Source organism: Trichoderma citrinoviride (genome assembly GCF_003025115.1).
Source record: "Trichoderma citrinoviride strain TUCIM 6016 unplaced genomic scaffold BBK36scaffold_7, whole genome shotgun sequence".
NCBI lineage: Eukaryota > Fungi > Ascomycota > Sordariomycetes > Hypocreales > Hypocreaceae > Trichoderma > Trichoderma citrinoviride.
The window spans coordinates 447,204-470,628 of record NW_020194715.1 but is presented as its reverse complement, the minus strand read 5'-3'; the positions used below and the strand labels follow the sequence as shown (position 1 = coordinate 470,628).

General features: G+C 53.6%; 6 protein-coding genes across 6 annotated transcripts; 4 read left to right on the top strand and 2 right to left on the bottom strand.

Annotated features, from left to right (window-relative positions):
- Positions 1–3: 3 nt before the first annotated feature.
- On the top strand, positions 4–2,118 carry BBK36DRAFT_1118570 (ADP-ribosylglycohydrolase; the record flags this gene model as incomplete). The annotated part of the gene is made up of 1 exon (XM_024890488.1): positions 4–2,118. The coding sequence occupies one exon, from the start codon at positions 4–6 to the stop codon at positions 2,116–2,118; it is 2,115 nt and encodes a 704-aa protein (XP_024749550.1).
- A 508-nt stretch (positions 2,119–2,626) lies between these two features.
- Positions 2,627–4,431, top strand: BBK36DRAFT_1119371 (DUF580-domain-containing protein; the record flags this gene model as incomplete). Its single annotated transcript, XM_024890578.1, has 4 exons — positions 2,627–2,700; positions 2,812–2,971; positions 3,044–4,066; positions 4,117–4,431. 4 exons carry the CDS (start codon positions 2,627–2,629, stop codon positions 4,429–4,431), a joined length of 1,572 nt encoding a protein of 523 aa, XP_024749549.1.
- A 359-nt stretch (positions 4,432–4,790) lies between these two features.
- On the bottom strand, positions 4,791–6,130 carry BBK36DRAFT_1168848 (hypothetical protein; the record flags this gene model as incomplete). Its single annotated transcript, XM_024895236.1, has 3 exons — positions 4,791–5,164; positions 5,267–5,761; positions 5,818–6,130. The coding sequence occupies 3 exons, from the start codon at positions 6,128–6,130 to the stop codon at positions 4,791–4,793; spliced, it is 1,182 nt and encodes a 393-aa protein (XP_024749548.1).
- Positions 6,131–13,700: 7,570 nt separating this feature from the next.
- On the top strand, positions 13,701–14,981 carry BBK36DRAFT_1200410 (FAD/NAD(P)-binding domain-containing protein; the record flags this gene model as incomplete). Its single annotated transcript, XM_024897132.1, has 1 exon — positions 13,701–14,981. The coding sequence occupies one exon, from the start codon at positions 13,701–13,703 to the stop codon at positions 14,979–14,981; it is 1,281 nt and encodes a 426-aa protein (XP_024749547.1).
- A 316-nt stretch (positions 14,982–15,297) lies between these two features.
- On the bottom strand, positions 15,298–16,317 carry BBK36DRAFT_1200408 (hypothetical protein; the record flags this gene model as incomplete). The annotated part of the gene is made up of 1 exon (XM_024897131.1): positions 15,298–16,317. The coding sequence occupies one exon, from the start codon at positions 16,315–16,317 to the stop codon at positions 15,298–15,300; it is 1,020 nt and encodes a 339-aa protein (XP_024749546.1).
- Positions 16,318–18,712: 2,395 nt separating this feature from the next.
- BBK36DRAFT_1159272 (carbohydrate-binding module family 32 protein) lies at positions 18,713–22,142 on the top strand (the record flags this gene model as incomplete). Its single annotated transcript, XM_024894184.1, has 4 exons — positions 18,713–18,724; positions 18,792–20,528; positions 20,580–20,867; positions 20,940–22,142. The coding sequence occupies 4 exons, from the start codon at positions 18,713–18,715 to the stop codon at positions 22,140–22,142; spliced, it is 3,240 nt and encodes a 1,079-aa protein (XP_024749545.1).
- Between the last annotated feature and the right edge of the window lie 1,283 nt (positions 22,143–23,425).

Genomic DNA, 23,425 nt, shown 5'->3' with positions numbered 1-23,425 from the left:
GTCATGTCAACTATACCAGATGACTATCTAGAAAGAGTCTACGCAGGCGTCCTGGGAAAACTCATCGGCGTCTACGTCGGACGACCCTTTGAAGGCTGGACACACCAGCAGATAGTAGAAGAACTCGGCCACATCCGCGGCTACGTCCACGACAAAGTCGGCGATCCCCTCGTCGTCACAGATGACGACGTCTCAGGCACATTTGCGTTCGTCAGGGCCCTAGAAGAGCACGGCTACTCCCCCGAGATTTCATCTGAACAGATTGGAAAAACCTGGCTGAACAATGTCATTGAGAATCGGACCATATTCTGGTGGGGAGGCAGAGGCATGTCCACGGAGCACACTGCCTTCTTGAACTTGAAGCGAGGCATTCCTGCACCTCTCAGCGGCGCCATGGAGACAAACGGCAAGACGGTTGCGGAACAGATTGGCGCGCAAATCTTCATCGATGGCTGGGCTCTGGTGGCTCCTGGAAATCCCCAACTGGCGGCCAAGCTCGCTCGTGCTGCGGCTTCGGTCAGTCACGATGGTGAAGCTGTGTATGCGGCTCAGCTGTGGGCTGCCATGGAGGCGGAAGCGTTTGTCTCGAGGGACATTGACCACCTCCTCGATGTTGGTCTCTCTTTCATTCCTGAAACATCACTCCTTGCCCGTGTGATAGGCAAAGTCCGGGCATGGGTCGCGGAAGACGGAGACTGGACAAAGACTCGCCAGAGGATTGAAGAGGAGTTTGGTTACGACAAGTTCCACGGTGTATGCCACGTCGTTCCCAATCATGCCATCATGATCATGACTGTGCTCTATGCGAGCGACGACTTTGATGAGGCCATGCACATCATCAATACCTGCGGCTGGGACACAGACTGCAACTCCGGCAACGTGGGCTGTCTTGTGGCCATCATGCTCGGCCTCTCGGCTTTCGAAGGGCCGTATGATTGGAGAGGGCCTTTGGCGGATCGCGCTCTCATATCCAGCGCTGATGGAGGATATTCCATCAACAATGCCGCCCGGATATCCTACAATATCGCCAACATTGGACGTCGTCTGGCCGGCCACGAGGAACTCAAGCCTCCAAAGGCTGGTGCTCAATTCCACTTTAGTCTTCCAGGAAGCACTCAGGGTTTCCAGCTTTCCTGGACGTCTGGCGCTGAACAAGGTACCTCAGCCGTGCTACAGCAACGAATCGACAGCTTACATGGTCCTGGTCTGGCAATTGATGTAGATAACCTGGGCCAGAAACAAGGTCAGCTCGAGATTCTCACCCAAATCTTTACCCCCAAAGAGGTTCTACAAATGAAGGTGTACGAGTTGATGGCATCGCCACTGGTGTACCCCGGCCAGACAGTCACAGCCAAGATACGCACCAGTGGTGTTGGAGAGGCAGTCGTTGGGCTGAGGCTCAAAGTGTATAGTCGGAAAGACGACTTGGTTACCGTTGATGGGCCGTCTAGAGTGTTGGAACCTGGAGAAGAGCATTCACTGACTTGGACGATCCCTGACGAGATGGACAGCCAGCCTATCCAGAAGATTGGCATTGTCATAAACCCCGGGACATCAGACTCATTCAAAGGGACCGTTTGGCTTGACAGCCTTTCTTGGACCGGCGTGCCGAACATGGTGATTCGAGGACCATTGCAGAGACCATGCGAGTTCTGGCATCGAGCGTGGGTCAACGGCGTCGATACCTTTAGTGATTGGGCTTTCATCATTGCTCAAGGGCAAGGCGAAGGCATCATCAGCCACGGCACACGAGAGTGGGACAATTACAGCGTCACCGTCCCCAACTTGATGGTCAAATTCGGTGCCCCAGCCGGTCTGGCCATCAGAGTCCAGGGCCTCAATCGGTATTATGCCTTGTTCTTCACAGGGGACAAGAGAGTTGTCCTGATCAAGGCATTGGATGAAAGGAGAACAGAACTCGCAAGTACAGGATTCTCGTGGGAGCTGGATCGGACATATCGGGTGACGCTGACGGCTTATGGTGATTGCATTCGAGCGCGGGTTGACGATGTGGAATTGCAGGCTGTTGACCCGCAGTATGGAGGAGGAGGGATTGGACTTGTGGCCACGGACGGGTGTGTGTCGGCGGACTGTTTTGAGGTTGCGCCTGCCATTTGATAGCACATATGGCTAGGCCAGGAGATTGGGGGAAATGAGGGTTGAGACGATGTATAACTTGAGATTCTGGATCGAAGACCTCACGTTGCATCACAGATGCAGTGGGTGCTCAAAATGCCGGGTCAAGCTCAGCTTCGGCTAATCGATACCGATAACAGATCGGCGCATCGCCTTTAGCGCCAAATGGCCCCGATCGCGCGCTGTAATGTCGCAGCTGCAGCGAATGGGCGAGCTCGCTGCCCGATCGAGGGCCGCTAATGGAGCCGCTGTGGCGCCATGACCTCATGCATCTTCAGTGGTGACGGGGCTGTATCTCCCGGTACCTGCAGCTGCTTGAGACTGTGCGCCTTGCTTGTGGTATCTTCTGGTGAAGCTCAGCTTGTGCTCCCTTCTGTTTTTTTTTTTTTTTCTCCCTTCTCTTCATCTCTTCCGCCAGCAACATTTTTCCACTCCTCCAGTACTCGTCTGCCTGTCGCCGCAATCAACAACAACCGCTTCGATGGCCGCGATGGGCGAAGCAGAGAAATACCGGCAGGGCGACCCCCAGCAGCAGTTCCAGAATCCCGGCCAGAGCCAGTATCGGTATCAGAACCAGAACCAGGCGCCATACGGCCAGGGACACAACAACAACAACAACAACAACAACAACGGCTACAATCCTAGTGCTCCTCCTTACAACCCGGCCTACAACAGCAACCAGCAGCCTCCAAACGGCCAATATCAAGAACATCCGTACGGCCCTCCTCCGCCTTACAGCTTCAACCCTCCGCAGCCCCACGACGAGAAATACTCCTTCAACGATGCCTTCAAGCTGGAAAAGCCCAAGTACAATGACTGGTGGGCGGGCCTCCTTGTACGTTGTCATGACCATTCATGCTTCTTTATCGCGGTGCATTCGCTGATCGCTGACTATCATTACATCCAGTTCCTCGTTGCCTTTGCAGGCTTTGTGGCCATCTCGGGCATCGCAATCAACGGCTACAGCAGCGGCTTCCACGGTGATGGCATCTACGCTGACCTCAACAGCTTCTCGCTCAACAGCAATACCATCATACTCTTCGCGTTTTGCCTGGTCATCGCCTTTGTGTTTTCGTACGGATACGTCTGGCTGGCACGCATCTTCCCAAAGCAGTTCATATGGATCACTGGCATCCTCAACCTGGCATGGGCGCTTGGCACGGCCATATTCTACTTGATCAAGGGATACTGGTCTGGAGGAATAGTCTTCCTCATCTTTGCCGTCTTCCTCATCTTTGCGTTCTGGACCTGGATTGGCCGGATTCCCTTTTCGGCACTGATGCTCAAGACGAGTATCGATGTCAGTAAGAAACACGGCCATGTTTACATCGTCAGTCTCATTGGGGGCCTTGTGGCAACGGCATTAGCTGCTTGGTTTTCCGTCACGCTGGTTGCAATCTACGTCGCCTACGAACCCTCGCCCGACAATCCACGATGCTCCGTCTCAGGGAACAACTGCAGTCATGGAAAAGTTATTGGCTTAGTCGTCTATGTGACGTTTGCCATGTTCTGGTTCTCCGAATGGCTCAAGAACACCGTCCACACCATTATCGCCGGTGTCTATGGATCGTGGTACTTCTCGCCGCATAACTTTCCCAGAAAGGCCACTCGCGGCGCCGCCAAGAGAGCACTCACGTATAGTTTTGGATCAATATGTCTCGGCAGTTTGATAGTGGCCTTTATCCAGTTCCTGAAGCAAGTGTGTAGCGTCGCTCGGTCTCAGGGCGCAAACGAAGGTGGTGCGGGTGGCTGGATTGCCTATGCTATTTTCTGCATTATTGGATGCCTATTGAGCATCATTGAATGGGTCGTGGAATTCGTCAACCGATATGCTTTCTGCCACATTGCGCTTTACGGCAAAGCTTACATCGCCTCTGCCAAGGATACCTGGAGGATGATCAAGGACCGCGGCATTGATGCCCTCGTCAATGTACGTCTCATCTCGTCATCGTCCCTGAGTAGAGTCACTAATAAGTGCAGGACTGCCTCGTTGGCCCCGTTCTTTCCTTTGGTGCCATCTTCATTGGCTATGCATGCGCCCTTTTCGCTTACCTGTATCTCCTCGAGACCGACCCGCCGTACAATCGGGACGGCGGATTCACTGCGGTCATTATGGCGTATGCCTTCTTGATTGGCTTCCAGATTGCGCACATCTTTACGACACCTTTGGGAAGTGGTATCGATACCATCTTTGTCGCTGCTGGCTGGGATCCGCAGGTCATGATGAGGGACCACCCAGAGCTGTATCATGAGATGGTTCGGGTCTACCCAAGAGTCCAGCAGGCCATTCATTGATCGAATTGACTGTCAAGTGGGAATGGGGGAAAATGACAAGCGGTTTATGGACATAATTATTTCTGAGTGAAGTTCAATAAATTGACAGTCTGAAGACCCCCTCAGTCTACAGACTCTCACCACTACTACCTATATGAGCATATTCCATCTCATCGAGCCAGAGATTCACTTGCAGATGCGAAGGCACTAAGATTTTAGGCATCGACAGACACCGTCTTAATATATTAAATTATGTACTTCTATCAGTCCAGGTATAACGTGAAAACCCCCTAATTTGTCTTTTGTATGCGCATCTTGTGAGTCATTTGTTTCCACCAAAAGCTTCAATGCATCAAGTCATTCAAATAGCCAACAGCCGCTCAGTAGTTGGCGCTCCCGCCGTTGGCCAACATGCCGCAAGGCCCATTGCTGACCGTCGTTCCAGTAGAAGCCCCGTTCAGCGTCTGGAACGCGTCTATACCGACAAACTGGTTCGCATGGCAAACGCCGTCGGTGCCGACGACCAGGTAGCACGAGCCGCTGGCGTAGAACAAGGAGCCTCTGCAGGCGGCGGTGCTGAAGCAGGCGGTGCAGCAGTCGTAGGGGGTTTGGGTGCCGCTGACGGGGATGAAGTTGCCGGGCGCGCGGGTGCTGACGCCGGCGATGCCGTTGCCGCCGTTGGCGGTATAGATGAGGTTCTCGGGGCCGCAGACGGCCTGGAAGGTTTCCTGGGGGGCGACGACGGATTCGGTGGCTGTTTGTGTGCACTGTTAGCATTTTTGGTTCAAGGTTTGTCTTGTGGGTATTCCGGGCTCATGGGGAAGAGGCAGAATGGGGGGGGGGGGGGTTAACTCACCAGTTGTGGTGGTGGTTGTGGTGGTGGTGGAATCAGTGGCGGTAACAACGATGCTGGTCGTCGAGGTCATCACCGTGCTGGTGACATCGGCAGGGAAGACCGTCTCCGTCTGGGTCTGCTTGAGCGTCGTGGTGACGGTCTTGGTCTTGGGACGGGCGGTCCGGGTGCAAGCCCGAGCGGTGTAGGTGACGCGCTTGACGACGATGGGCTCGATGAACTTTGTGCAGGTGACGGACTGGGGGTGCATGGGAGGCCAGAAGACGGGGCCGCCGGGGCCGCCCTTGCACTGGAGGGAGTTGCCGCGCTCGAGGAGGCTGTTGGCGGCGGCGGCGGCGGAGCGGCCCTTGATGCGGGGGACGAAGCCGGGCTCCTGGGCGATGGGGGTGAAGTCGGCCGGGGCGGGGATGGTGGTTGTGGGGGTTGTGGTCACGGTGGTTGTGTCGGTTTCGGTGTCTATCTCGGTGACGATGTTCGTGGTGGTGCTGTATGACATGACTGTGATTCATCTGTTAGTGCTCTGAGATTCTATGGACGGGAGGTTGGGTTCTCACTTGTGGATGTGATGGTGGCGACATCGGTAACGGTAGGCTCCGTGGTGACGGTGTGGACGACGCTGGTGATGGTCTTGGTCTTGGTCTTGGTCGGCGTCACGGTCGGGTGAGGCGTCGTCGTGTACCTCTCGGTGAAGGTGACGGTCCTCGTCTTGTAGTTCCAGTGCGTCTGGACGTGGCGGTTGACCTGAGGACCGAGCTTGGTGGAACAGGTCACGTATTCCTCGACAGGATAGCGGTTGGGCTGGTGGCCGAAGGCGAGGGCGCCGGAGCCCAGCGCCAGGAGGGAGACGACGGAGTTGATCTTGACCATTGTGATGAACTTTGGGGGGGTTTGGACTGCTGCTGGGTAGAGAGACAGTTGCCGGATGGAAGCCGAGGACGAGAAGACGGTTTATATCCTGTACTATTTATTCACTTCTACTGTTCGACCAATTTTCATCGCTAGCCATATCATGTGGTTCACCAAGATGGCCTTTCTTTCCTCCTCCCTGCGTTCTGCCCCAAGCCACGATAGCTTCAACAAACACTAACACTACCAGCCCGCGTGGTCAAGGTCCCATCCCTGGCAGCTGAATCCAGATCGGCCACTCAAAAGCTGCAGCATCCACGTCAGAACCCGCAAGACTATTGACGGTGCTTGTGCCAATAGCCGAGTCTCTGGCGCCCCAGCTGAAGAAGCCTTGTTAGCGCCGCTTCTTCTTCTCCTTCTCAGGTGAAGCTACTGCTGGTTGTTGTTCTAGATTGCGGGTAGACACAAAGTCTAGATTGCGGTTGCGCCCCCCTTTTTGCCCTTTTCGAGGAGATTTCGCCTCTGCGGGTGTGGCGTGGCCGAAGCGCCTCCAGGGGTAAAAAAGGTCGTGGCAATTGGGGCCCTCGGGGGGTTGCCAAGAGAGCTTTTTTTCGGGAGCTGTTGTTCTACAGCGGAACCGGCACTTACAAGTGCCGGGTATAACGTCGATAACTGCGCCTCGTCTGTATCTTGGCAAAGCAGAGAAAGATGGTATGTATTTACTACACCATCTCTGTATAGGCCAATTGAGGATGGAGGCGAGACCCGAGAAGCTGGGGGAAACTTCAATGGTGGCAACCATTTCCGTCAAGCCGGGACAGCGAGCGGGCTGGGTTCAGTTGAGAGATCTGCATCGTTTTCAGCTCTTCAGCCGCACGCTTCTCCTTGCAGCTTTTCGCTGAACGCATTATGACATTGACTACAATCTCAGGCATCGCTCACACTTGTTGACTGCTGTGGTCATTGAGTTGCAGATCCTGAGGCTATCACTATTACAGCTCAGATCATTTCAGTCAATGATAGGCAGAGGCTGAGCCAACGCATGCCAACTACTGTAAAGACTTTTGACTACGGACGCGAGGGGAGTTGTTAGGGCGCTCCGGCGCCACGACCGTTGGGCTTTTAGATCGGTGAGCATCAGGGCTAGTTGTCGCTTTGCATATCGACCCATGTACTAGGATTATCAAGCCATGTGAGGGATGGGGCAGATCTGGGCCGATGGCCTGCGGAGTTCATGCTTTTTCCAAGTTTTCAGCTCCTCTCAGACAGGGTGGGTATATATTCTTCGTGAAATGCATGACCAGTCCGTACCTCGGCTATAGACGTCAAAGACGAGTCTCCATGGCCAGTATAATACTGTATATTATGTCCCGGCAACTGGTGGAAACGGCAAGATTACGGTGTATCTTTCAGCCATCTCTTCGCCAACTCTTGAAAGAAGACCAAAGCAGTCAACTCTTGTTATGGACGTGTCCGCTACCTCATCAGCTGAAAACTTCTCAGCAAACCCCTCGTTGATCAGAAGTAAAGTCTTTTAGCCATTTGATGCCGTTCTAGTAACGGGTCTGGAAGTGGTGAGCCTGACGATACTTCTGTATTACATGTGAATGCCCATCCGACAATCCAATCCGTTCATTGTCAAGGTCCAAGTTTTCCATTGGTTCTAAACTTTCCGGCACCTTGAACCCAATTGCGAGTCCTGGTGTTTACTCTTCCAATCATGTCGGTTAACACGGCGTGCATGAGCTGAGCACACCGCCATGTACGCGCTCATCCCATCTTCCAGCCATCATCTTTCGTAAGTTCACCCAATCGCAGTTATTCAAGTTTGTCACATCTTGGTATGTACTTGCGCGACTCCCCTTCAGCTATTGTCTGCCCTCTCATAGCGAACTGGGGCTCTCTGTCTCTTTAGCATACCGAGGATAGCTTAATACCACGTTTTCAACACGCGTCCGGATCTGCATTGAACCAAGAAAATATCAAGCATAATCTGAATTTAATTCTTACAACGATATTTTATCTAATCCTTGATCTGAGCGGGCAAGCGGGGTGCTGCGAATGCAACCAAAATCATCTGCGTCCTTTGTCATATCTACCTTGCAGAGACATCAGCCCAGTGTTGCATTTTCAAGCAAAGGCCTCCACGAGAACGCAGACTCTTTTTGCAGTCATATTTTGCTAGACTATGAAAGGCATGCATCACCAACATATACTTCGAAGGGTTCATACATAACCGCTTGGTAAATTATCACGTCACAGGCTGTGAAGCATAGAAAACGCTACGGGATTTTCCTCGTCCAACTGACTACCTACTTATGGTTGCGTTTAACCTTCCATCCAGGGCTTGAATGACACCATCGCCAGATTGGCATATCTGGCATTCAACGTGACAGGGCGGGTTTCCAGCTGGTAGTTCATCGACCGGGACGGAGCTTCTGCTGGCTCCCTGTCGTTTGACTATTTGTTTGGAAGACTCAAGATTTCCCTGTCACATTGGACAAATGGTGCCCGCTGTATCTTCCAGTTTTGGCCAGACTCAGGAACTTAATGTCGCTGGCTGTCTGATAACTTGCACCAATTGCATTATCAACCAGACTATCATACTTGGGATACTTTGTTCCTATCGATCGTTGCCGTATACTCCGTACACACGCGTAGGTACTAGATACGTATCGGCTGGGTTACTTTCAAAATTCTACCTAGTTATCATTTCACATCGATACTCCATCAATCTCTACAGCTCTCTGCCCAGCTATGTATCTTTGCACGTTGAACATATGATATCTCTACCGACAGGGACATCTATGCCAATATGGACTCAATATCGTCCACGTAAGATGCCTATCTATCACACCGTTTCTAAGATACTCCTGTTATGACCAAAAAAGCAGGTTGACAGTCCATTACTCCAAGTCTCAGCTTCAAAATCGAAACGAGATGCAGAAACAGCGCCAGAGGCTCCCAATCGAGCAGACTACCACGTCACTCGAACCGATGTTGTTCATTAGATGACCTTCATGTTTTCTGTCCAAGTTTCCTTCGTGCTCGTCCCGGCGTTGCGGCGATATGAACGAGCAGTACTATCTCCTTGGCCTCGGGACCAATATCTACACCTTTCGTGGCGACTTGCACCCTTTTCATCAAGGTCTCGCTATGGATGCTTGTGGCAAAAGTACGGTTGCTCAAACTCCTTCGCATAGACTGTCCGTATGTTTTGTTCAGGGCTTTCTTTGGCATCGGTCAGCTGAAGTGGGTTTGATATAGCAAACCTCGTCAACTGGTGGATTCACAACAATACGACAAGGCCTCACAAGAATGCGTCAAATCCCTCCGCTTCTTGTGGACTCATTGTGGAAGGTATAAAGAACGACCGCGTCTCATAGTCAGCTACGCTCACTGACATGCTCAGACAACTTATACCAGCTGTAGTGGCCATTTTCACGTTTGCCCTTGCTCTTCTGATCAACCCATTTGGGTAAGTACACAGCGAAATAGGTCGACGAAAAGCCTAGGCCAGCCCATTCTTCACTTGTTAATGGTCAACGCATTGATTCAATTTTAAGACAAAGCACTGGTACGATCTGACAGTTGCACGGTAGTTGAGCCTTCGGTGAGAAGCACAAGCGCCACAACTCACTATGCCCACGTCGTAGATCCTGAGAAGCCGTCCATCGTCAAAACCGGCGTTTAACGCCCAATGCTGATTCGCATGCTCAATCATAGTCTGATCCAGAACTGCCGCTCGGTTATACAACGGTAACTGCACCTTGCCGAATCCCCATCACTCTTCTGGATACAGTTCCCAATGCCGCGACAATTTCGATCAAGTGACGCCTCTACACAACGCTAGCTGGGGGCCTGGGAGGATTGACGGCTGGAGACGGGATGACGTGGACACTACTTTCGCCCGCGACTCTGGTCTCTTATCATTACGGTGTAAACAATGATGTTATTATCAAACAAAGTGATGCAGCAAACGGGGGCTACCACCCACGAATCATGGCATCTGCACTCGAGAAGTGTGCGAAGAAGAATACCATCACTCTATGGGCTACCGTGGTTACGACGCCACGACTGGTCATATAAATCTACAACTGCGTCATCAGCTACACGGGAGAGGTCAACGTGGGCGCTCTGCACAAGACGATTGTCGACATTTCCACTACCTACCTTAGTCAATGAATGGTGAGCCTGGTTATGATTTCAGGGGCACTATTGACGTCTCCTGCTTCAGTGAGACCGAATTGAACGCCTTATTACAGGCCAGATTCACAGTTGGATCGAATAATTACCCGGTGGTTGTCATGCAACGTGTCATACACGCCAGCATACAACATCACTCTGCGAGAGACAGTATCACGACCGGACTGCATTTATAATTTGAGGTACCATCGGATGATGCCATCAACGTGTTGTTGGATGCCTGTACCAACACACTGGTCAAGCGGTGGGATTCTCCAGCTGGTAGCATGATACGTGGCGACGTGCTATGGCAAGCTTTACGTAGCAAGGCGGAACTGGGACTCCTCAGGGGTTGGGGACGCATTTGCTGGAATGGCCAAGGTCCTGACGTTCTTTGCAAGGAGCAACCCGAACGATGCTGCCCAAGATTTGCCGGAGAAAATACCTGGAACGGAACGTCATAGTCTACTGAGATACAACGTGCGTGCGCATCGAGTGTCAGCGGATCACGTACCCGGCGAAGGCAGTAGTTAGGGCCATGGTGTTCCTTATTTGGACAATGGTCAAGACACGGACGGCCCTGGAAGCAGATGGGCATTTCCTTGCGTCTCAAACAACGACTTGGTTGACAGATATCTGCCTAAACTCGGCCGGCATATCGGTTTACGTGGCCGCTCCCTTGAAACGTATCCAGTCATTTGCGGCATTCGATGAGAATCGGGATCCAACTAGCGAACTATTCGTCTGGCTGCGTGAAATACTCGACGAGTCCCCTCGCTTCAAGATTGCGTTACTGGCAGACCGCATATGTTTGATGGACAGGGTTCAACATATCGGATCCGCATATCCAGTTATTTCCTGCAGGCCGACCTCAAGGCCTTTATCATTACCAAAGTCCGAAGAGCGAGCTCCTACAACCGCTAAAGGTCTAAGGATATGGTCATTAAGGAACTTATAGACACGTCGGACGGCGTATTGCTCTGGGTAAGCCTGTCGATGAAGGAGTTGTGCGGAGCATATTCGTAAGACGGCTTTGAGCGGATGCGGAATCGTTTGCCACTGGGCCTTGAGATTGCATATGATCGAGCTCCAGATGGAATTGTTGGATCCAGGAGTGAGGCCGCAATAGTACGCACGAAATATCTTTGGGCTTTTACTGTAGCGTCTGGCAGAACCTTGGGAGTTGACAACGACCAAACACGCCTTGCCGTACCAACCTGGGTGGGCGGACTCAAGGCCGACGAGGGAATCTGTAGACGCATACGAGGTGCCTGATCCTGCAAAGATGCTCTTGAGTACTGGTCGAGAGTTGGTCAACATCATGAATGACAAGATCAGACTTCTTAATTTCACGACTAAAGAATATCTGATCAGGAGTACAATCCACTAAGACTCGCAAACTATTAATCTAGGAGTCGATCCCGCAGAAGCTCAAGAAGTATTTGCCAATGTCTGTGGTGACTGAGGACCAATTCGGGCACGATGAAGGAGTCCGGCAGGCTTATAGATCAGTTCGAAAGGATATGGGACTCCCAAGCTGGGAATTACTGGCAGTCGCGACGACTGCGTCTTCTGGATGATTTGATGAGCTTGCTCGATGATGAAGACGATCCGGACCCCTTTGCGTTCTGGCGCAATCCTCCTTCAAGAGCAAAGTCACAGCTTCCCGACAATTGTACTTTTGGGTTCGGCGAGTTGTATGTCGGATCTCGTCAAGAGAAGGTGACATTTCTCGGTGCTTCTAAACAATTGCTGTATGTGCAAAAGAAGTTTGGCAAAATGGGTCTGAAGGATCTTGTCCCTGGCGATCGAAGAGTTGACTCATTGCTTTGAAGCCAGACACTGTGCTATCAGCGCCAGTTTCCCGATATGGAGTGTCATTCGGTCGTTTGCGATTCCTCTCGAAGAAGCTGCTGGTCTGGACTTTGAAGCTCTTTTGTGGCTCACCTGAGGCTGCACTTTGAATAGGAAAATTTGAAAGCTGAAAGAATCTCAAAGCTTTACTTCCCGTGAAGGACGGGAAGTACAATCCTTACCATCCATATAACCAGACCATCGTGCTCTTTCTAGGGCGAACCCTGCTTGCTCAAGAGAGATATGCCGAGACTGGAAATGATACTGCACAGAAACACGACCGAGTCAGCAACAGCATGTGAGTCTGCGAGGTCCAGAGCTCGGGTGAAGCATATGAGCATGATGTCAACGACTAGGTTGACATCGACTCGCAGAGGGGACTTAACCTGGAATTGAAACAAAAAGAAGAGGAGGAGATAAGGTCGGACGTAATCACGGAAAGCGAAGCCGAGGCCGACCTCAAGGCAGATCTTGGGGCTCTTTAAAAAAAACAGCATCGCCGTCAATTCACCGAATTCGCCGCAAAGGACGACAGGCCCGAATGTGGAGAGGCAGGGAGAGGCAGCCAAAGCCGAAGAGGTACATTGGCTCCCGAAGCTAGTAAGGTGGATGTAAGTCGATTGGACACTAGAATTGTCCGAGGTGAGACTCACGAGAATGAAGCTATTGCGGGCTTCTGACGATACACGTAATTACGGGAAAGAGGTGTCAAGGCCACTTACATCCGCTCGAACAAACTGTTATGCATATCTCGAGTGACACCTCAACGGTCAGGATCACGGAAAGTTTCACATGCTCAATAGAAAGCCGACGTAGCACAAAGTGTACTCGAAGGACTAAAAGATCAGAGACCCTGTTTCAAACCACATCACGAGCCGAACCTCAAGAGGATGACTCAAAGGCAGTTCATGCTGTATCCCCTCCAAAAAGAGCTGTTCATCTCGGCAACATGCATTAGCCTCAACCTCCACGCATGAAATACACGTGTCCCCTCCACGCAATCAACCCACTCTGGCCCTCTTCCTCTGACTCTAACAACGAAAGAGGGCCGCCCCCTTCGCTTATGACAACGAGTGCCGTGTGTGTTCAGCCTCACAATAACGGGAAACCAAAAAAGCACTTCGCAGAAAGCGTCGAAAACTGGGACTTTAGTGCCGGCCCCCTTCTATCCCTGCCGAAGGATTCGCTGTGGCGCCGCTAGGCAGCTTGTCTTGACCATACAATGTAGCCGGTTCCATGCCTGGCGTGTCGTGCTACTGGCGATGGACTGTTTGCTAGCTTGGACAGTGACGCGTTGGATTCATTTCTTGTCTGCTTCGACGTCGTACAGGAGAGGAGACTTTCGGGTCGTTCAGCTTGCCCGAGGAAACTTGAAGGGAGGAGGAATTGGCTACGATGGCCTCAAAGTTTAGGCGTATAGATATGGTCCAGTTGATCGCTGCCTGGAGCTATTCCAATCTATATCTATAACAGTGTGCCAACGTCCCAACACTTCAACAACTCATATGATCATCATCAGCTTCTCATCTATACAAGTGATACCCACCCCATCATGGCACCCCTAAAAGTCCTCATCATCGGCGGCGGCATCGCCGGCCCAGCGGCAGCATACTGGCTCCTCCGCATCGGCGCTCACATCACTCTCGTCGAACGAGCCCCTCAAGTGCGAGCTTCAGGCCAGCAAGTCGATATGCGCGGCCAAGGGGTTCCCCTCATGAAGAAGATGGGCATCGAGGAGGCCGTGAAAGCTGCATCCGTCCACGAGCCCGGCATGCAGCTCATCGACCGCCACGGCAACATCAAAGCCTTCTTCCCAGTCGCGGAGAGCGGCTCGGGGCGACAAGGCTTCACATCAGAATACGAAATCATGCGAGGGGATCTCGTCAAGATCCTGTATTCACTTACAGAGAACCACCCCAACGTGCGGCATCTGTTCAACACCACCATCAAGGGCTTCACCCAGGACGACGAGAGTGATCCTCATGGCAAAGTCCACGTCACTTTCCAAGACGACCACGTAGAAGACTTTGACCTCGTCATTGGCGCAGACGGAACCGGCTCGCGGACGCGCAGGATGATGCTCGGCGAAGGCGCACCGGATCCTCGGCGCCAAATGGGGGGTTACATCGGCTACTTCAGCGTCCCCACGAATCCCGGGGACTCGGACCGGGCGACGTTCTGTCATTTGCCAGGGGCGCGAATCATCGGCACGAGAAAGGACGTTCCCGAGCTGACGCGGGTGTACATGATATTCCGTGGAAGGAAGCCTTCCCTTGACGCGGCGCTGGAATCCGGAGATCTGACGACCATCAAGAAGGCTGTAGCCGAGATATATCAGGGAGGCGGCTGGGAATGTGATCGGTTCATGCATGCGCTCCTACACGCTCCAGAGGCCGACGACCTATACATTACGCCCATCCAAGAGGTGCATCTCCCGCCAGGGTCCTGGTCCAAGGGCCGAGTCGTTCTCCTCGGCGACGCGGCGCACTGCCATACAGCAGGCGGCTACGGATGCGCGTGGGGCTTGGTAGGAGCCTACATGTTAGCAGGAGAGATTGCAACGCTGCTGAAGAAGGACGGTTCATCGCCGTCAGCGGACGTCATCCAGGGGTGCAAGAATTATGAGGAAAAGTTCCGGCCTGTTGCCACGTCCATGCACGGAGGCTACGAGTGGTTTGAGGATTTACTGACGCCCAAGACGGACCTCGGGATCTGGATTCTCCATCTGTTTGCGAGATTGGCGGCGTGGCTCCGTGTTGGTGAAATGAGCGGGCTGGATGGATTGACGTCGAAGTGGCAGCTGCCGGAATACCCAGCACTGGAGAAGGATTGAGGCAGAGCTTCGTTGTAAGTATAAGCATATTGGATCAGCGTGGAGTTGGACATGTTCGCTCTTGTACACTAAATAATCTCCCATCACTTATTGTAATGTAATTTCCTTTGATACAACACACTCTGTTCTCTCGTATCTACTCGCTTGTAGGATAAAGTCCTGTCAATGTTCGTTTAGCTGCAACTGGCGCTCGTGACAGAGGCAGCCCAAAGTACACATATTCCCATCTCTCAATGAAGGGGCTCGTTATGTCGTATTGAATAATACCGCAAACGTGTTATTTCCTCTTTTGTCCCACGGACGCCCCAGGTCCCTTTCAATTGAACGTGTCAAGCCAACTCAATATTGACGAATCTCGAGCGGTCCCCCTTTCCCCCCAATACTCATCATAGCTCATCGTCACACGAAACTCACAACCAGACTCCAGATCCTCTCCATAAAGCAAAGCGCGATCACTCAACCAGTGGAAGAGGCATGACCCGCATGCGCTTCGCACCCCAAACGTGTTGAGCTCGATCAAGCTGCACCAGGCAATTTCCTTGTCATAAAACACATCAAAAGTGAATCCCTGCCTGCGAATGACCCTCTCCAACCCGCGATCCTCATACGCCTGCATAAACTCAAGAATGTCATCATGCACCCTCCCGATGGAGTTGATGATCGATTGAGCCCTGAGCGACATCATGTGGTGGTCCTTCTCGGCAAAGATCCAGGGCTTGTGCCATTCGTATTGACTGACGGCGGTGATTTGGAGCGATCCGGGGCAGCAAAAGACGCGGTATTCTCGCGAAGACTGCAGTCTCGAGTCGAACGGAAGGAAATAAGCGTGTGTCTCTTCCGCAGCGCTGTTAAGGATGTTGGTGAGAGCACTCCAGGTCCTCAGCGACGTGGTCATGCGAAGCACAATGTCCTCCACGGAATGAAACGCGAGCACGCCAGGAGTCGTGTGCGCGCCGTCCTTTGGCGAACACGCTCCCAAGCGCATAAAGAGCCCCTCGGGCGGGAAATTAAGCGATTGGAACGCAGGATAGACTTCTTCTTGCAGGTCCTCAGCGTAGGATCGGTTGAGCACACGGGTATGGATAGAGGCGGCGGCAGCCTTGACCAGGAGCTCGATCTGCGGCCGACGGAGGATGACGACCTGGAGGTTGGAAGCAGGAATTTGTCGCGACCGGAGTATTAGGGGCAGCCATATGCCATAGTTGAACGGTTTGTTAGACGGGATCGGAAAGCCTGGCGCGTCTGCCTCGGTGTGGAAGTTGGTGTTGAACGCCGTGGGGATGCCCCTGTCCAGATCTTGTAGGACATCTTTATAGTCGATGATTCTAAGAGGCATTCTTCAATCGAATGGGTTGGTAAATGATGGTGGTGCCAGGAGAGAGTATTGCGCTGTTTGCTACGGCAGTCCTGAAAAAAGCGTTGATGAGCTAGTGATTGTTTACATGGTTGAAGGCTAGGTGATATTACACCTCAGCACAGCCTTGCAAGATCTACTCTGCTATCAAGCAGGAGATGCCGGTGACTCAGGCAACGGCATCAAGGTTTATGGTTCATCTGGCAGCCGCATGTGTCACTTTTGGAGATTTTTGCGCGCTGAATGTGATTGGTGTTTATTTACACAAGGCAAGTTTAATCGAGGTTGCCGGCTTTGGTTCCCAGATCTGGCTGGCATGCGGCGCTTCATATTTGCCTTTTGGCCATTATCGTGACTCTCCTGATTTATGACTCATCTTGGGGCAAAGAATGAGCAGCCGCCAAGCCGGCGATGAATCAAAGAGTTGACAACCCTGGTAAGACTTTGCAATGCTAAGCTAAATCCTACCTTACCCTACAACATTTAGACTGGTTGAGAGAAAGTGAACTGAGAAGTGATGTATGTGTGAATGGATCCGATTTAGCATCTGCAGTAACGATTTTTTACACCTGCTGAGTTGTCCGGCCTCTACTTAGAAATGAGTATTGAAACTAAGACAAAAGGTAGCGTACGGGATCGTGTGGGAGGCGTGTTAGAGGCACACTGAGAGATGACAAGTGCTGACTGTCAAACCGGCACCATCACACCAAACAAGGTTGCTGATCAACTCACATTTGACATGTATGACCTTTGTGCCACTTATCGTCGGATATAAATCCGAGGAGCAAAAAGTCTAACAATCCTGATATGAGCTTAATCAGACGTTCCTCGTTGCCAACTGCATCCACGCCAGCCTCCTACTGCCCATGTAGAAATGCGATAAGAAGCTTCAAACAGATGTATCCTGATGGGATTCAACAGAAATGCAGTCAAACAACCCGGAACCGCCGAACATGAGCAGAGCGAGAGCCCCTGTCCTCCGGGTGGCTACCACAGCCCGCAGTAACCATTCAGTCGGGCCGGCATGTTCGTTCGTTGTACTGTACATGCATGCAGAGCTCGAGCTGAGCCGGGGAGAATTACGAGGCCATGAGATTCCAGACTTTTCCACGGTTCGGTCTGATCGCAGCTGTTACTCTATTGAGCCTCTCCACCCAAGGCAAATGCACCCATGCCGGCAAAAGCAGAGTAAGCATGCACCACCAAGTCTGGGGAAACATCCTTTCCTTGACCCCCCGTCGGCCGGATTGCCTCCTCCGCATCAGACGTTCTCGAAGCCTCATGGCTGACCGGGGGTTGTCGTTCACTTGACTCTTCATGGTCGTAGTTCCTCTGACGGCATTGCCGTGGACTTCCCCAATCCGGCTATCTCGGTATGGCCATGCAGAACGCAAGACCGGGACTCTGCCACCAGGAACTTTTGCCCGCCATCTCGCCGGCGACGAGGCCCAGGCCAGGCACAGAAAACCAGGCTTCCTTGCATACGGCGCTCGTCCGGGCAGATCATCACGACTGACTAGCTGTCCAAGCATGTCACTTCTCACCGAAACCGGCATCTGCCTGCATTAGCTGCAATGCTCCCTCTCACTACAAGTGGTTCCCTCTCCTTTACAAGCACCATGACAAGCTCCTTAGCATTCTCCTGGTTCCTGGTGCGCGCCGGCAGCGGGTTGTGCCATGGGGCTCTATGGCTCTATCGGCCCTTTTCCCGGCTCGCTGCCGTTGTGTCTGGGGCATCTTTGTGGGGTAATTCACCGGAATTGCCAGCAGCCTTGTCGATATTTGCGAGCATGCGGGTTCATGATCGTGGAGCACTGGAGACGGTACGTAATTAGCGTCAGTGCTTTTGCCTGTCTTCTCGGGGAGATCCAACGTGAACCTGATGCACGTCAAGGTCCAAGTTTGTTGGCAGAAGCCTGGAAGACGGCTAAACGGGTCGTGACGACATGATTCAAGACCTGCCAACACCCAGGAGGCCAAGTCGAGCCAAGGCACCACAACGACGTCGGAAGACTCGAAGCAAGGCAAGGATGGGGGATCCCGGCCAGGATCCAGTTTCTCCGTATGACAGAACCACGCACCCCAGCCTTGCCCCAGCAAACGCTTCCCCCCCCATTCCCTCTCCCCACGCGATGTCACCGAAGTCATGCCAAAGACGGTGATCTGCATGGCGAGGTACCAACGCTGGGGGCTGGGAGCTGGATAGCTTAAATACCGGGCAGGAGGCCGCATATCCAGCTGTCGCGATGGAACCCCAGCTCGTGTCTGCAAGCAGTTGCGACACTCCGTAGGCAGGCATCTTGCGTGTTTCTTTGTCTGGAAGAGGTTCCAATTGGCGTTGTGTGTTTCCTCGTAAGGGCAGTGGAAAGGCTGCACAATGCGGTCGACAGTGAGTGGCCTATGGTGTACTTGGTCGAAGGAGCACGTAAACCTCATGCTAACTCTGTGCTTTCAAGGTCTCTTCTGCGGCGGCGCTGCTGTCGCTGCTTCAGCTCGTCTCCCCCGTCCATGGCACGACACTAATTGATCGCATCACCAACTGCCTCGACAGGCACGACGGGTCAAATGGTGAATCCCACTTTAGCAAGAACGTCTACAAGACGGGCTTCGACGGCGTAACGTGGGACGAGGACAACTGGCTCCTCAGCACGACGCAGCTCAAGCAGGGCGCCTTCGAGGCCCGCGGCTCCGTGGCCAACGGCTACCTGGGCATCAACGTGGCCAGCGCGGGGCCCTTCTTCGAGCTCGACACCGAGGAGGATGGCGATGTCATCAGCGGCTGGCCCCTGTTCTCGAGGCGGCAGTCGTTTGCGACCATTGCCGGCTTCTGGGACGCGCAGCCCGAGATGAACGGCACCAACTTCCCGTGGATCTCGCAGTACGGCTCGGACACGGCCATCAGCGGCATCCCGCACTGGAGCGGCCTCATCCTGGACCTCGGGGGCGACACGTACCTCGATGCCACGGTCAGCAACAAGACCATCTCCAACTTCCGGTCGACCTACGACTACAAGGCCGGCGTCCTGAGCTGGTCGTACAAGTGGACGCCCAAGGGCAACAGGGGCTCCTTTGACATCTCGTACCGCCTCTTCGCCAACAAGCTGCACGTCAACCAGGCCGTGGTCGACATGCAAGTCACCGCGTCCAAGAACGTCCAGGCTTCGATTGTCAACGTGCTCGATGGCTTTGCTGCTGTGCGCACCGACTTTGTCGAGTCCGGCGAGGACGGCAGTGCCATCTTCGCGGCGGTGCGGCCCAATGGCGTTGCCAACGTCACGGCCTACGTCTATGCTGATATCACCGGCTCTGGAGGCGTCAACCTGTCGAGCCGCAAGATTGTCCACAACAAGCCATATGTACATGCCAACGCATCGTCCATTGCACAGGCTGTCCCCGTCAAGTTCTCAGCCGGACGTACTGTGCGAGTGACCAAGTTCGTGGGAGCTGCCTCCTCTGATGCCTTCCAGAACCCCAAGCAGGTCGCCAAGAAGGCAGCCGCTGCAGGCCTCAGCAATGGGTATGCCAAGTCTCTCAAAGCACACGTAGAGGAATGGGCTACCGTTATGCCGGAGAGCTCCGTCGACAGCTTCGCCGACCCCCATACGGGCAAGCTCCCTGCCGACAGCTACATCATCGACTCTGCCATCATCGCAGTCACCAACGCCTACTATCTGCTGCAGAACACGGTGGGCAAGAATGGCATCAAGGCCGTCGACGGGGCTCCCGTCAACGTGGACAGCATCTCCGTCGGCGGACTGACCTCGGACTCGTATGCCGGACAGATCTTCTGGGACGCCGACCTCTGGATGCAGCCCGGCCTGGTGGCAGCCCACCCGGAAGCCGCCGAGCGGATCACAAACTACCGCCTGGCACGATACGGCCAGGCCAAGGAGAACGTCAAGACGGCCTATGCGGGCTCCAAGAACGAGACCTTCTTCTCGGCTTCCGCGGCCGTGTTCCCGTGGACCAGCGGCCGTTATGGAAACTGCACGGCTACCGGCCCGTGCTGGGACTACGAGTACCATCTGAACGGAGACATTGGCATCTCGTTTGTCAACCAGTGGGTGACAAACGGTGACACCGAAGACTTTGAGAAGAACCTCTTCCCAGTGTACGACTCGATTGCGCAGCTGTACGGCAACCTGCTGCAGCCGAACAAGACGTCGTGGACACTGACCAACATGACCGATCCTGTGAGCTTCACCTTATCTCCTTTATGTTCCTTTGGCTAACATGTGAATTAGGATGAATATGCGAACCACGTCGACGCCGGTGGCTACACCATGCCGCTCATCGCAGAGACGCTCCAAAAGGCCAACAGCTTCCGCAAGCAGTTTGGCATTGAGCAGAACAAGACGTGGGACGACATGGCGTCCAACGCTCTGGTTCTTCGCGAGAACGGAGTGACGCTCGAATTCACCGCCATGAACGGGACCGCCGTGGTCAAGCAGGCCGATGTGATTATGCTCACTTACCCCCTGAGCTACGGCACCAACTACAGCGCGCTGGATGCCCTCAACGACCTCGACTACGTGAGTCTGCCCATGTTGTAAAGCTCGTCATTAGCTACATCCAATGCCCATGCTAACATCTTCTGCTTGCAGTATGCCAACAAGCAGTCACCCGACGGACCGGCCATGACATATGCCTTCTTCTCCATCGTCGCCAACGAAATCTCGCCCTCCGGCTGCTCCGCATACACGTACGCGCAAAACGCGTTCAAGCCCTACGCCCGCGCCCCCTTCTACCAGATCTCCGAGCAGCTCATCGACGACGCCAGCGTCAACGGCGGCACGCACCCTGCCTACCCGTTCCTCACCGGCCACGGCGGCGCCCATCAAGTCGTCCTCTTTGGCTACCTCGGCCTCCGGCTGGTGCCGGACGACGTCATCCACATCGAGCCCAACCTGCCTCCCCAGATCCCGTATCTGAGATACAGGACGTTTTACTGGCGCGGCTGGCCCATCTCGGCCTGGTCCAACTACACCCACACGACGCTCAGCCGCGCCGTCGGTGTTGCTGCGCTTGACGGAGCGGACAAGCGCTTTGCCAACAAGTCCATCACCATCCACGCCGGCCCCGAACAGGACCCAACGGCGTATACTCTGCCCGTCAAGGGCTCCGTCGTCGTCCCGAACAAGCAGATCGGCTCGCAGCAGACGTACGCCGGCAACCTGGTGCAGTGCCACGCCGCCAGCTCTCCCGACGACTACGTGCCCGGTCAGTTCCCCATTGCGGCCGTGGACGGCGCGACGTCGACCAAGTGGCAGCCCGCCTCCGCCGACAAGGTCAGCTCCATCACCGTGTCGCTGGACAAGGAGGACGTGGGATCTCTGGTGTCCGGCTTCCACTTCGACTGGGCCCAGTCCCCTCCCGTCAACGCCACCGTCATCTTCCACAACGAGGCCCTGAGCGATCCCGCCACGGTGCTCGGCTCGCACGGGCACAGCTCCTCCAAGTACACGACCGTCACCTCGCTGACGAACATCGAGCTGTCCGACCCTTACGTCTCGACCAAGGACCTCAACGCCATCGCCATCCCCATCGGCAACACGACAAACGTCACCCTCTCGCACCCCGTGGCCGCATCCCGATACGCGTCGCTCCTCATTGTCGGAAACCAGGGCCTTGACCCCGTGGATGTCAAGGCGAAGAACGGCACCGGCGCCACGGTGGCCGAATGGGCCATCTTTGGCCATGGCAAGGAGCATTCCGGCAAGCCTGGTGCTCACAGCAGGAGAAGGCTGAATGTCCGGACTGCGGCCACTTTGGCTGATCCGAGGAGCTTTATGCGTCGGCGTTTGTAAGGAGTGGTTATGATATGACGTGACATGACGAGGATTCTTGTGATGAACACTTATGAGTACTTGATAGTTCTGTGATAGAGTAGTCGTAATACTATAATTCTGATGCTAAAGTTTGATGACCGGCTCCTCGTTACTAGTGTTGATGCGATATGTGTTGCGCTATATGGTTACGATACACAGCTGGAGGCCTTGGACTTTGCAATACGATGCTTGAGGAGCAATTGCATCTCATAGTGCTACTACGCGTGAGCAGATGGTTTAATGGCATAATTATGAGGCTCATTACTTGTCAGCCGGCCTCGCCGTGTTATGATACGAGACTATCGCAACTGTAAAGATGGTAGCCTGCATCGTCAAGGTTGTTTTCCATTCTGTGATATCGGGGGTGAAGTCCTACATTGAACAAAGTTGTCCAATTCCACCTCTTATATATCCCCTGCCTTCAAGGCCAGGCCTCCAGAACTAGGAAAACCCGAAACCATAATGTTCAGTCACGTTGATGCTCCTCGGGACCGAATTCTCAGGGATTGCCGAATTCGTGTCCATTGAGACTCGGGACATGGGCTCCAGTGTAACCCTTTTTGCATGGGATTGAAGTTCTCTTGGGTGGGGGCGGAGACGAGCGTGGGAAGCCTTGTTCGACCAAATTAAAAAGAGTTTGTTTTTTGTTTGAAATGGAAGCTTTGCAAGACAGCATGGATACAGAGTCGTCTGGAGCGGTACATTTCAGGTCTTCGTGACGATGGTTGTATAGGTAGGGTTATACTACCTAGGTATGCCTGCCTTGGTAGAGCGGAACCTTCAGCCTGGCATCCGCTGGTGTGACAAGGGACGTATACTAGATGAGCGTGAACAGACAAAGAGCAGATAAAAGGGGGCCATCGGTGGCAATGATGTCGACAGCCGTCAGTGGAGTCATTCAACACCATGGGATTCGGCACCAGTTGCGTCTGTGTGGTTAGGAATAGCCTCAGTCATGATCGCCGGGCAGCGAAGAGTCTGGGGCAGCGAACATGGAGGGGCAGAGCCACAATCAGAACACACAGCAGCACGTACTGTCACCAAAGTGGCACCGAGCTGGCTGCGGAAGATCTCTACCCGTATAATCACTCGAAATGCTCATAGTTATATGCCGTGATCGTGAAGCTCTTCCGTCTCGATTCACGTCTTTGCGCAAGAAAACACGTTAAAGCGCGTGCATATGCAAAACCTCATGAACCCCTCCAAATACTGCCCGGCAGAACCAAGGGCGGTGTGCACCATTAGCGGGATCTCGGCGAGGA